We start from the raw sequence: 14,574 nt of genomic DNA on the forward strand, positions 1-14,574 counted from the left end.
CAAAAAGGCATGTTTTTTTTTTTAGCCCTAAAAGTCACAGAGGGATGTAAACCAGAATTTTGTTAGGGTCACCCATATTGAATTAAGAACAATGGCTTCCACATTTTGGCCAAGTTTCAGGAAAATCTAATGGATGGATCAAACGCTATGGGACAAAAAGTGTCATTTTTGGCCATTTGGGGGCATTTTTTACTTCTCTTGAACCCCTGGGGATGCAACGGGAATTTTTGCAAAACATGCACATCTATTTAATGAAATACAATTTGTGGTAAAATTTCAGGAAAAACTAATGGATGGTTATCTGGTAATTTTCCAGACTAACGCCATTGAAAACATAGGTCCCTCTCCGATAAATCGGGGGGGGGGCCAAAATGCTAAAAGTGGCAAATAACTGGAAAATTTGCAATTTTCGAGAATTTTATATAGTAACAAGATGTAACAAACTTTAATTTATGTACAGAGAAAGATATATACAGATATGTAATACGCATATATATACATATATATATGTACATATTATATACATAAAATATATATGTGTCGAAAAAAAAAAAAGAAAAAAGTGTTCCAAAGGACCTAATTTTGAAAGCAAGTAATCCTTCAGTGCCAACGTTTATGCTGTTTCTATTAAATATAGAACTGGTGTTAGTGGGAAAGAACACCAGTGAAATGTTCAATTATAAACAAAAATTCAATATAGTAGCAAAATACTATATTTTTAAATTTGACAGAAGGTCAGAAAAACATTGGTACCATGAATTTCAAATCCAGTTTATTGTCAAGAAGTATTGGCTTCACTTCAGGCTGAAGAGCGTCCAATATTTCTCGACCATAAACTGGTCCCTCCTGTATTTGATTTAAGACAAGTGATACCAATGTTTTTCTGACTTTCTGTAAAATTTTAATATATATACATACACATACGTATATACGTACACATACACACATATATATGTACACATACACGTACACGTGTATATACGTACACATACATACGTACACATACATACACACGTATATGCACGTACACATACATACACACGTATATGCACGTACACACACACATAAGTACATACATATATATGTATGCATACATGCATATACACCTATATACAAACACATACACACATATACACACACACATATACATACACATATGTACACATACATACACACGTACGTACACATACACACACACACATGTACGTACACAAACACACATATACATGTACACATACATATGTACACATACATATACATACATACACACACACACAAACACATGTACACACACACACAAACACATGTACACACACACACACAAACATACATGCATATATATGTATATGTATACACACACATATATACACACACATATACATACATACATATACACACACAAACGTACACACACATACATATATGTATACATATGTATGCACACATACACACACATATATATATATATATAATGGATTCAATGTTTGTTATTCGTAAACAATCTATAGAAATTCAATTATTAAAATTACAGTTTCAGTCGTTAAAAAAGAAATTAAAAAGAGTAAAAAAGCAGAAATGGAGAAAATTTAGATGACAATGGAAAAAGATTAAAAAAAAAAAAGAAAAAAAAAGAAAAAAGAAAAACAGAAAATGTCTTCATAATTCAAGTTTCCACTTAAAGGAACATCAGGATTGTTTTCAAAATGACATTTGAACATTTGTTTTTAAGTGGTTTCCATTTTTGAATCCCCCCCCCCTCCTTCCAAAAAGAAAAAGAAATATTATTAAGGTATTCAAAATGGTTTTGGAATTTTCTTCAACAAAAATGTTGCTAAAAAATAATTTTTTTTTTTTTAAATAGACACCTTTTTCCCATCTATTATACAAAATATATCAGCCAAATTTTAAAAATCGTTCCTAAATAGCATTTAAGCTGATAAATCAAACTGATTCTGACTACACAATTTTTATTTGTTGATGTAGCATGTTATTGACAAACTAACATTTTACAATTTATAAAAAAAAAAAAAACAGTTTATCTGCTTCTGCAGTTTTTTAATATCGATGCATTGTTAAATAAACACTTCAAAAGAAAAATCACCCAAGAGTGAAAATTATATTTTTAGTAAGAGTGTGCATTACTTAACAATTTGTTCTTTTAGCTTAGACACTGAATGTATAAAGTAAAAAAAAAAAAGGGGGGAGGGGATGGGAGTCTCAGTTATAAAAACAGGAATGTTTAGAAAATAAATGCAACGCAATGGATTCCAGACAACAATTTTTGGTCTACAAACTTGAAACTTGATATATAGGGCATTCAATTTGTTTTTGTTAACTAGTAGAAATAGTTGCTAAGGGGTCAAAATTCAAAAATTGGAACTCGGTATGCATGGTTAAAGTCAAAGTGCTCCTCTATGCATGTGCAAATATACATTTATATGTTAAACTGCGTTGATTTAAAAATTTTGATATGCATTTGTCCTTAGGTCATATGGTAGCAAATACTGGTGAAGGGCTAAATATTTTGGCTTTGATTCTAGTTGATTGCACCCAAATCATATTTATTTTTAACTTTGGAAATCACTGCTATATATTGGATACTATAGAATAATCAATAGAGAAGTAGTTCTATAATAATAAATACGAAATCTGCATGAATTAAAATATCATATTTAAGCATATTTTAACACTGGGCAGCTTGCTAGTCTTTACACAAGTTAAATTTTTATACATTTCACTTTTTTCATTCACTTATTTTCATTCTATTTTGATTCATTTCTTTTTTCACTTTTTGCCATTTTTTTTTTTTTTTTTTTTTAGATTTAATGAAATTTCACTCCCACCTAAAACAAATACAAAAAAAAAAAAATCTTACCTTTCGCCACAACAGTTGATTTGTCTCCACACGTAAAAACAACCACTCGTGATCGTTTCTTATTTTCTTTAGGCAACTGCGAGGATTTGAGGGCAATTTCTTTTATGTCATTTGTCTGAAAAAGAAAAAGAAACATTAGCCACTTTTACATTTCATTTAGAAAGGAAAAACAAACATGCCTATCCTAAAGAGTATTGTTTTAGATGTTGGGAGGGGGGAGGGGAGTACAAAATTTGAAAATAGTTTGCAGAGCCTAGTAAAATCAGTCAGTAAAAATTCTCTTTAGAAAATTTTCTTTCAACTTTCTTAAGGCAAATAAAATGATTGATTAGAAATTCTATTTCAATGGAAGCAAATGTTATCGTTAGGCTGTGTAACACTTTAATAAAACATCTTTTTATTAATTGTGTGAACACTTGTATGTGTTGTGTATTTTTCGGATTAACAAAACCTTGCTACTTATAGACTGAATTTTCTTTTATTTCAATTATTTAATAGTGTAAACTTGGTACAATAATAGATAAAGTCACCAGTAAATATATATATTATTTTTTTAGACCTACAGACGTTAGTGTTTCATGCTTTTACAATCTTCAGTGCAGGAAATGATAATTACTGCTGGTCAAGAGATTTGAACTCAGCTACAAAGTCACCTTTGATTAGAAGATATATATATATATATATATATATATATATATATATATACTAGCTGTGTATATTCGTCCTTGCCTGGTCGAAACATACTGCCAGGCAGAGGGATTAGTCAATATTTAGGATACACCGAATATCCTAATTTGTTACAAAATGTGGCCACACATTGAATTTAGGGAAGCATAAAACACATCCATCTTGATTTATGAAAATCAAATATGAAATAACTCTCATAGCTTGAAGGGTAAATAACTCTCATAGCTTAAATAAGCTTACTTCCGGTTTTAAATGTAACTTGTCAGCTATTAATTATTGAAAATAAATTAAATTATAAAAAAATAAATTAACTTTAAATAATGTTTCTAAATAGAGCAATCAAAACGATTCTATTACAACAAACCATAAAATCGAGCTACTTATTAAAATAGATTTTCTTCAATGAAAGTATTCTTTTGAATACATGGTACATATAGAAATCTTGCTGGAATAAAAGTGTACACAAGTCTGTTTTCAGTGTGAAAATTAACTTGTGAAACAGTGTACGTTTTGTATATATTAAATTGTGAACAAACAGACAAGAATACGACTATCATAATACAAGATTCAAGCAAGCAAGGATGCCCAGACGGTCCACAGAGTTTTATAATTATCAAGATATATATACAGACATAGACATGCATACATGCACTATATATATCTATAATTATATAAATACAACTTTATCTGTTTATGCGTATGTGATTTCATTCCTTATAGACTCCAAAACGGCTGAACAGATTTTCCTTAAAATTTACACTTAAATTTGTGTAAGTCTGGGAGTGATCTTAAGTTTTGTCTCAGAATACTCCCGATAATTACCAATAATCGAAACCGTTGTTTTAATTTATCTATCATCTGTAAAGCCATTTTTTCCATGTCGTCACTTAGTAACAATGATAGAACAACGGGCTGTGAAAATTCTACTGTGGGTAAGTTGATAGCGTGTTATTTTTATTTTGCATAATGTGGCCTGTAAGTTCAAACTCCACATGTAAATTTCTTAATTTTTTTTTATTAACTACAAATAATTTTATAAGACTTAAAAATTTGTTTTTTTTTGTTTTTTCTTTGCACAATGTGGTCCGTAGGTTCAAACCCTGCACATAAATTTCTTAATGTTTTTGTTCTTAACTGGAAAGAAGTTTATCTCTTCTCTACTTATATATAAAAGGCACTTTGTGTGTGTGTGTGTGTGTGTGTGTGTGTGTGTGTGTGGGAGTTCGTTCCCTCTAGCCTCCTAAACGACTGGGCAGATTTTTTTTTTTTAATTTCATACACATGTGCCTGAGAGTGTTTTTAGATAGCAGAGGTATTCTGATACAGAACCTAAGTATCAAAAATCGATAATCGAAGAAGTCTGATTAAAGAAAAAACAATCCAATTTTGGTCAAAGTTAACACTTTTACACAGCCTACCAACATAATTGCATTCAAGAAGTTTTATCACCACACAAGCGGAATGGCTCATCCTATAAAATCAACAGTGGGTTCTTTGATAAGGCAGAGGCGCGTTCAAAATAAACACTTCTGTTTAGAGTATAATTGGATCATTGTAGTCGACTTTTGCATTTTAAACTGAATTCAAGTCATTATATAAAATTAAAAATAATTTCATAAAATTAACAGTAGGTTCTCTACAGTGCAATGTAGTCTAAGTTACTACAAAGAGGCATATGAAGCTGCCTCCCAGTGCACAGCAGCGAGTTCTTGACTAGAGCAAGCAATCAACTGATTTGATTGACGAATGAGCTATTACACCGATTTCAATGGCAATAAAAGTCATAGAAGTGTGGAACATTTGTTAATCCTTTTTAAATCCTGAGCAATGTCGGGTCGCCCTGCTAGTATATATATGTACTACTTATCTATCTATATATATAGATATATATATATAGTGATAAGTAGTAATAATGTACTTTTAAAAACAAGAATAGGTTTAAGGCTCCTAAAATTTATACTAGAATTGTGCGCAAGTACGTATGGCACAGTAGATGGAGTACTAAAGATAAAATTCAGTTGTGACATTCTTATGGAAGTTGAAGGTTCAATCTTCAATGCATGCGATACTAAGAATACAATTGTGAATTCTACCCGGAACAAGAGCATGCTACCCCATGGGTTAAATAAAAAAAATTGTGCAAATTATCGAGTTCAATAATATAAGCTAAAGGTTAGAGGTTACATTAGCCGAAATATTCAGAAAAGTAATTTAATCCATTTGAAAAAAAATGAAAACACTAATAGCAGTGGATTGGGGGAGGGGTCTTTGATCAACAAAATAACAGTTTGGATTTTGATTAAAAGGAATGAGATTTTTTTTAACAACCATTAGCATTCGTGTCAACAAACAACAGTTGTAAAAAGGTAATGATTGAATGCAGTGAGGCTATGAATATCACCTGTGGTGGCTGATTGCCAAAAGCAAATAAAAGGTTAAAGAGAAAGAGAACAATAATGAGAACAATGAACAGGTCAACGTACAGGGAATGAAATCCACCATGGAGGAGATTCACAGGTGGTGGAGAGGAATGAAGACTCACAAAAGTATATAAACACAAAAATAAAACAGATTATTACAGACATGCATGAACTTGAGTTGGTAAGTATAAAATAAATGAGAAATTTGATGATGGGTAAAAAAAGTAACAAAGAGATTGAGAAAAAGAGAGGATAGATGAGAGAAGATGGAGATAAGAAAGAGAGAGTTGAGAGTTGGTTGGTTGGTTGTTTTACGGCATATCAACCCTTTTCAGGTTATTTAATGCCAAATACAAAGATTTTGAAGAAAAAATTTTTAATAGAATATATTTGTTGTTTTCAAGTCGATCTCTATTTAACCCATAGTTGGGACCCTAACAGGTACTACCACTCCGGGTCAGAGTGGACCTGGGAGCAATGGCAATTAAAGGGTGGCTCCACACTCCCCAAAGCCCGCAAGCTGGGGCCTCACCACTGGATATAGTTTAAGGTCATATCCAGGAGCAGAGAGTTGAGAGAGAAAGAAGATTAGAGAGATGGGGTAAAAAGAGACAGATAGGTGATAAGTAAGAGTGGAGAGAAAGAAGGGAGAACGAGAGAGAGATGGAGACAGGCCGACAACCAGCGGCAGGGGGGAGACAGGCCGACAAGCAACGACAGAGGAGAGAAGGGAGAGAATAGATATGCAGATAAAGCATGTGGGGGAATAAAATTAAAAAGGGAGGGAATAGAAAGGGAGAAGTTTTCAAAAAGAGATGTTACACACTTCCTAACTCTTCTCTTATGTTGTCTATGCCTCCGGGCAATGCCTAGTAGTCATGCCAGTTGGTTATATATTGAGCAAAGTATCAGTAATAATCTAAACAAAATCAAGTTAAATCAACATTTGAATTTAAATCATTTACAGATGTTTTTTTCAATCAAATCCAATCAGTTTATAAATTGTGCATGCATATTAACTTAAATCTTTATTTTTAGTTTACAAAAAAAAAAAATGTAATTGATTATCTTTCAAGTAGAAACAAAATTCAACTTCAAACAAAAATTGCATGTTAATTTGTTCAAACACTAATAACATGAAAAAGAAACAAGTATCTCTTCTCAGCTCCAACTATTGTGTGTGTGAATTTATTATTTGAATGAAGCTATAACGCTAAGCAAAAAAAAATTAAAATCAAATAAAAAGCTTCATCAGAATAATGATTAGAATAAATGTTTAGCATTTTAAATAAAATTAAAATTGGCTGATATAAAAACAATTTTAGAGAAAGAAGTCTTTAACCCATTCACCTATGCAAAAAACAACTTTGGTTTATCAGGACAAATTCTAAGAGCAAAGGACGTAATTTAATGATTATCTGCCCTTGCATTGAATAAAGAGATACCTTGGACAGTATAAGATGGACAGCTGAACAAGAACAATACATGTATGTATATCGCTATCTTTACTATTACATAAAAGGAATTTTGTGAGTTCATTCGCTGTGGACTCCAAAACAGCTGAGCCGATTTTTATTAAATTTCACACGAAGGTACTTTATGTGCCTAGCAGTGTTCTCAGATAGTTTTTTTTTTTTATGCGAATATCTTCGATAAGTATCAATAATCGAAATAATCCGATGAAAGAAAGAACAGTCGATTTTGATCAAAGTTAACACCTTACACAGCCTAACATCACAAGTGTATTTGAGAAGATTTATTACCACACAAGTGGAAAGGCCTGACATAAAATCAACAGTAGGTTTTTTGATATGACGGCCGCATTCGAAAATGAATGTTTCTGCTTAGAGTACAACTGCGCCCTGATACCTGACTTTTATATTTTAAACTTTCATCCATGCCGTTATATAAAAAAAAGTTTATAAAATCCATGGTAGGTTCTCAACAGTGCAATTTAGACAACAATGTATTGTGGACTAAGTCACTGCAGGGAGACATGTGAAACTTCCTCTTAGTGCACTATGAGGTGTCCCCACCTAAAGCAAGCAATCAAATAATTTGACTAAAAAATGGACAATTTCACCGATTTCAATGACAATAAAATATGAGAGTGTGAAACATTCAGTGATAATCTTTCAATACCGGGCAACGTCGGGTCTCCCTGCTAGTGTATATATATATATATATATATATATATATATATATCGTAAACCAACAGGTCATTGGTATTTCTAACATTTTATATATATATATATATATATATATACACACACACACGCATATTACACAGACACAGATTTGTTGTTGATTTTTTTTAAACGATAATATGATTAACTTAGCATCTTCACTTTAAAGCTCATGTTTCTTAGGAAATTGTCCATATTTTTATTTGTACGTAAACAAATCTATATAAATATTTAAACAATAAAAATAAACAGTAAAATTGTCTATGGCTTCATAGAGTAAGGGATTAGACTGTAATATATAAGGTCTGGGGGGTTCGATTCCTAGATACAATCAAGCTACTGTGAAGAGGGATAGGGCCCCAAAACATACATGTCCATAGATTACTGTTTGAAAAAATAAAATTATACACATACATATATATATATGTATATGTATGTATGCATGCATGTGGTGGTCAAGGTCTGGTGTGGATGCGTGTTAAAAAGCACACAAATGTCTTAGTGTCATACTATGCTTCTCCCAGACAAATCAACCCCATGTGCACGTGCACTGCCATGCAGACGGAGCTCTGATGAACAACGAGTGTCATGCGCCGTATAGCTGGACCTCCACTGCCTTGTGGGCCAAGGTTCTTTTAACCAATGCCTAAGGGTGAGGTAACCCTAACATAAACCTCTAGAGGAGCTTAGGCCCTGTAAGCTGCGGCATACATGATCCACCAGCGTGTGGAATATGCTCTGGTGCCCAGAAACCTAAGTCCCAGTCATGGATCAAATGGCATGGTGGGTGGAGAGGGCTCCTGTAAGCCGTGGTGAAGGCAACCTCTCTAGGAGAAGGAAAACTCTGATATAAAACCTGCGGCGACTGTTGCTTCCAATGATGTTGACTTGCTCTTCTTTTTCGTTCAATGTGGGATTGTCTCGGTATAAAGTCTTTCCCCACTATAAAAAGTTTCAAGCACAGATATTACTTGATATGCAATGGAATACACACTTTGCAATCAGTGTGTTATCTCTATAACAAAAAAGGCTGGCTGTAACCTGAAACGACAAACGGACATTCAATGAGGACTGATGCAGATATGGGCGTGAATAGCAATAAAGGCTCTGGAACTTCCAGGATCTGGCCTGGTAGGGGTTCACGGCACCACAGCTTGGACCCGGTCATCAGTGGATGCGCTAGACTATAGAAGGTTCATAGAAGTGACCGTCTAGCATATGCTGCTAGTTGTGCTCATGTTTGCATCATTTGAGGCAGAGATATATTAAGTAATAGCAATTCTCGACTACGAGTTACTGCCATCATCATATATGTATATATATATATATATATATATATATATATATATATATATATATATATATATATATAAAATGTTAGATATACCAATGACCCATAGGTTCACAATGACTTCCACTATTTTATTTTCATGTTTTGCAATTTTTTTTAGATGAGAAGTTGTATTATTCAAACTACTATTCTCATCCCGGATATTATTCTCACAATTCCTCCAATGTAATCTTCAATGTTCTCAAGATAAATATTTCTGAATTCGGCAAGATGTCAAACTTTGGAATCTGTACAGAATTTCAGGCAGAACTTTTTATTTAATCTACAGAGAGTAGCTTGCTTGAATTCCTTCAGCAATGAGCAGGTAGAAATATTAAGTCAGAATCATTCGAATACAAACAATACCAATTCCCTACTGTATTTTTGAACAAGCTTTATACATAGAAATTTTAAAAAATTAACAGCCATAAAAATCATTTATTAGATTAATTTCTTTTTTAAACATTGAATAAAAAAGGAAAGGAGTAATAATTAGATGGTGTCTGAAAATTAACATATGCCCTTACTGTTCGCTTTAATACCATGATAGACATATATATTTTCTGGAATAGGATGATATGGAAAAATTGTCCAAGATTTGTATAAGTAATTTTATTGATACTTTATGACTCCAAGGAAAAAAAAGAAGACTGAACCTTTCAAAAGGTTCCATAAAACACTTTGGTGCTTATATAGTATTGAACACAAATAAAAATCGCAGTTCCAAATAAATTAACAGGAAAACTCTTTGATATATTTATGTATCAGGCAAAAATATCTATCTACAAAAAATTAGGAAAAATTATCAAGTAAAATTTCAATTAAAAATAAAAACCAGTTTTATATTTTGCCAATCAACTATTGATAAGAGCAGAAATCCCATAAAGGAGGGGAGATAAATCAGTCTATCATTTAACCAGGTAATAATGAATAACTGATCAGTATTTTTATTTTTAATTAGCATGGATACCCAGCGTTGCCCAGGTTGACATGAAGTTCCGTTCATGTGCTATACTAAGCAGTTTTTCATTACCCCCACAATTTCAAAAATAAAAGAACGGATAAAAACACAAAAATGTAATCGCTCAAAAAGAAGTATGTGACTACCTCTGCACAAGATATTTCAGAAGAAGGGATATGAAGAGAAGAGACTATATTTTTGGTTCCTCATAAGCTGGAAAAACAATTCCATCCACCAAAATATATAAAAATTAAATGAATCAAAACTTTTCTTTCAATCAAAATAGCAGGGAGTGTCCGTGTGACTGTAAAAAGAGCTGTCTGGGCTCGAACATGAAACGCTGGGGGACAAATGCCTTTGTCCAAACAGCCACAAGTGCCTCAAAAGCATGTGAACCCGATCTCATCCCAGCTGAGGTTGCTCCAATTCTCTCCAAACTCTTCAACAAGTGCCTTAATGAATCATGCTTTCCTGACTGATGGAAAACTGCTTCTGTGGTACCAGTTTACAAGAATTCTGACAAAAGAACTGACCCATTAAAGTATCGCCCCCTTAGCCTCCTCCCTCTTTTTGCAAAATATTTGAGTTCATAATTAATCTAGCTCTAGTCCACCACCTTACAGATGCTAAACTTCTGTCCAACCATCAATATGGATTTGGGTAAGCCCGTTCTACTGCAGATATTCTAACTGTAATCTCTGTATATACCACGCATTGGACACGGCAGGGAAGGGGAGGCAGTATCCGTAGATATATCTAAAGCCCTGGACAAGGTATGGCACGATGGTCTTCTCATGAAAATCAGATCCTATGGTATTACTTAGGCGCAGCCAAAAAAAAAAATGGAAAAAAATAAACAAGTAGTTGTTTTTAAAATGAATTAAAATCCATTATTCTTGAGCTACTTTGTTTTTTCCAGAAAAATAAAAGCCTGAATTTTATCGTATGTAAAGCAGAATAACACAAAACTTTCTACTATTTTTAAATAGAATTTTAAAGTTTAAATTTTTAAAAAATCACACCATTCATCACCATTTTTGTCTCGATTGCTGAAACATTAAAATACTTCTTTTTTTTTAAAAAAAGGTTTTTGAACTAAATTTTTTTTTTTCATCTAAATGATTTAGGATGATTTGCTATAAGAATATGCAAAAATATTATAAGTACCTGAATTTCAAATAAGTCCAACTTTTTATATCACTCTAAATTTGCATAGCAAAATTTAAAAAAAAAAAAAAAAAAAATTTAATAATAGTTTAAAATTAAGTATGGAGGCCTGGAGGGGACTAAAACTATATTTACCCATGTATTTTTAATGTTTGATTTGAAGATTAAGTGAAGGGTTTCTTTTTTCAGAAGCGATATATATATCTATTTGTTGCCTACATAGCCCCCAAGTTAAGCAATGATGAGGCTGGCCAGTACCAGATGGGTGAACATTTTAGAAATACTAAGCGTAGTATGTGTTGAAAACAACTCCTGCATCTAGTATTACAGTTGGTCCACCATAGGTGAATAAACAAGAAATTGCTGAAAGAAATTATCGTATTTTTAGCAAAATGTGCTGTTATTGATTTTTTTCTTTTTGGATATAGACTCTTCAAAGCATTTCCTATTTAATGATACGTTGGGTCAGTATGTTATATTAGCTATGGAATTCATGTATGAGCGTGACACTTGTAATGTAAAGAAAATAGTTTTTGTTTGACATAACAGAAAAATTTCTATGAAAGTATATTAAAATGAAAAGAGAATATAGATAGATTTCTATGAGTCGTTCCGTTTACTATAATTGATTATTTTTGAAAAAAAAAAATTATAGTTACTGAATTATAAGTGGTTGGCCATACTTATAGATAAATGTGCACTGAACAGATACCATAATACTTATTATAGTTAAATTCAAATTTTGATATATCGGCTTTTTTTTTTTTTTTCTTTTACATTGTTCATTTCTGTATTAAGTTTAAGTTATTTTAAACCCCACTCTTCCCATGTTAAATAATAATTTCGAAATAGGGTTAATATTTCAGCGTCCCAATTGTTCTTTTGTTTTTGTTTTTTCACGTTTAAATTATCCAAATAAACAATTGTTAATACTGTCTGTTTTTTTGGGGGTTTTTTTACATCGTTCATTTCTATATTACATTTAAGTTATTTTAAATCTCACTCTTCCCATGTTAAATAATAATTTCGAAATAATAATGTTAATATTTCAGTGCACATCATTACAAGTTCACTTAAGTTTTATAATTATATAGATTAGCAATATTGGGCTCATTAAAAGATAATTATTAATTTATTTTTTAAAGATTTAAGTGTTTTTCGTAAAAATAATGAAAATATATAAATTTTTTTGCTACTCTAAAATAATTAATATATTCAACGAATTTTTCACTTCAAAAGACAAAAGATGAAAAATTAAATGCATTCAAAATTTGGATATTCAACCTTAAAATCTGACATGTACACAGTTGTTTTTTTTTTCTTTTGTTTTATCCACAATCCTCACCCTTCCCACAATACAATATATATTTTGCTCAGTTTTGGCAAATTATTTTAAGCAGATTTGTATCCACAAATAAAGAAAGGTGGGTTTGTAGGCCAAAAAATACATATAAATATCGATTGTGAAAAAAAAGTTCATTCTTAACTTAATAATCGGTGAAAATTTCATATTGATTGGATAATTGATTTTTGGTAGATTTTTAAAGAGAGACTCCACCAAAAAATAAATACTTATTCCCTCCTTTCGTTTTGACTGTGCCTAGTACTACTGGACGAATACTTAACATAATTAAATCCTTCCTAAATAAAAGAATCTAGGTTGTCCTCAATGGTCATACATCTAAACAATGATAAAAATGTGGGTGTCTCTCAGGGATCAATTTTTGGGCCTTTATTATTCCTGATATTCATAAATGACCTCCCTGATAAAATTGTCTCCGAGATGGGTATATTTGCTGATGACACCATGCTCTATAAGAGGCATGAGGGGAAAATGAATGAACACATATACAAGGCAATGACAGAAACTCTAGAGGAAGACCTCCAGTCTAGAATGAAATAGGGTAAAAAATGGATGGTAACATTCAATGCCGCCAAGACTAAGCTTGTTTCCTTCATTAATTACAAGAAACCTTCTCAACTATCAATAGCTAAAGATACATTACCTGAAAGTACTTCGTTCAAACTACTCGGCTTAACATTCACAAGGAATATGAGCTAGAACAGATTTGCTGCAGCGGGGAAGGTTCAGTCTCTCTCCCACGTTAGAAACTGAAACTATCTTGTACCTCTACAAGGTCACCATTCGCCCATGTATAGAGTATTGTCACATTTGGGCTTGTGCATCTGCTACTAGTCTCACTCCTGGACAGGATTCAAAAGCAAGTCGCCAACCTGATAGGTTCTGAACTGTTATCTAAGCTTCAACCTCTGTCTCATTGATGAAATGTTGCATCCCTCTGCCTATTTTACAAGTATCGTTAATAGTGGATGCTCCAACGAACTACCTTGTAACGTAAATATCCCCGACAAACCCGACATGCAACAAAGTTCCACCTCTACACAGTAGAGATCTCCAAAGGCTTCTATTCTAATAGTTTCTTCCCCAGAATTCCCTTCCAGGTTCCTGCTTCCCAATTTCCCAACTGTACTGACATGCAGAAGTTCAAGTGTAATGTGAACAGACATTTTGCTGCTCAACTCCCTTTATAGTATCCCTGCAACTTATGTCCCTGATAGTAGCCCCCTACTTCAAAGTAGCACTGTGTCTCGTTTGGAGTGAAAATGTAATAATAAAAAATTAAAAAAATAAACATAAAAAAAAGCTTTCTAGACAGTTTAAGTTTGATACGCGTGCATGATTTGCGAAAAAAAAAAAACGATGTGAAAATGGACCCCCCCCCTTCCAAAAAGTGGTCCAATTGACCTAAACAGAATTAACCTTTTTTTTTTCTAATTTTATTTTCATATATGTTTTTAGATGGTACCGGTTAAATGTGGATGAAAAATTTTTTAGACATACAAACAAACAAACAAACACACACACACACAGAGGTCCCCTTTATATAATTGATTAAATTTCAACAATTTTTTTCACATTTTTAGTG

At 32.3% G+C, this 14,574-nt stretch overlaps 1 protein-coding gene across 1 annotated transcript in view; it reads right to left on the minus strand.

Moving 5' to 3' along the window:
* LOC145252728 (adenosine kinase-like) overlaps window positions 1–14,574 on the minus strand; it is a 134,489-nt gene that overhangs the window by 49,692 nt on the left and 70,223 nt on the right. The window contains exon 9 of the mRNA XM_080112582.1: window positions 2,876–2,990. Within this exon, the coding sequence (XP_079968708.1) occupies window positions 2,876–2,990 (115 nt within the window). The remainder of the gene's footprint in view (window positions 1–2,875; window positions 2,991–14,574) is intronic.

Source organism: Euprymna scolopes, chromosome 29, assembly GCF_053919585.1.
Source record: "Euprymna scolopes isolate OS-2025 chromosome 29, ASM5391958v1, whole genome shotgun sequence".
In the NCBI taxonomy this organism is placed as follows: Eukaryota; Metazoa; Mollusca; class Cephalopoda; order Sepiida; family Sepiolidae; genus Euprymna; species Euprymna scolopes.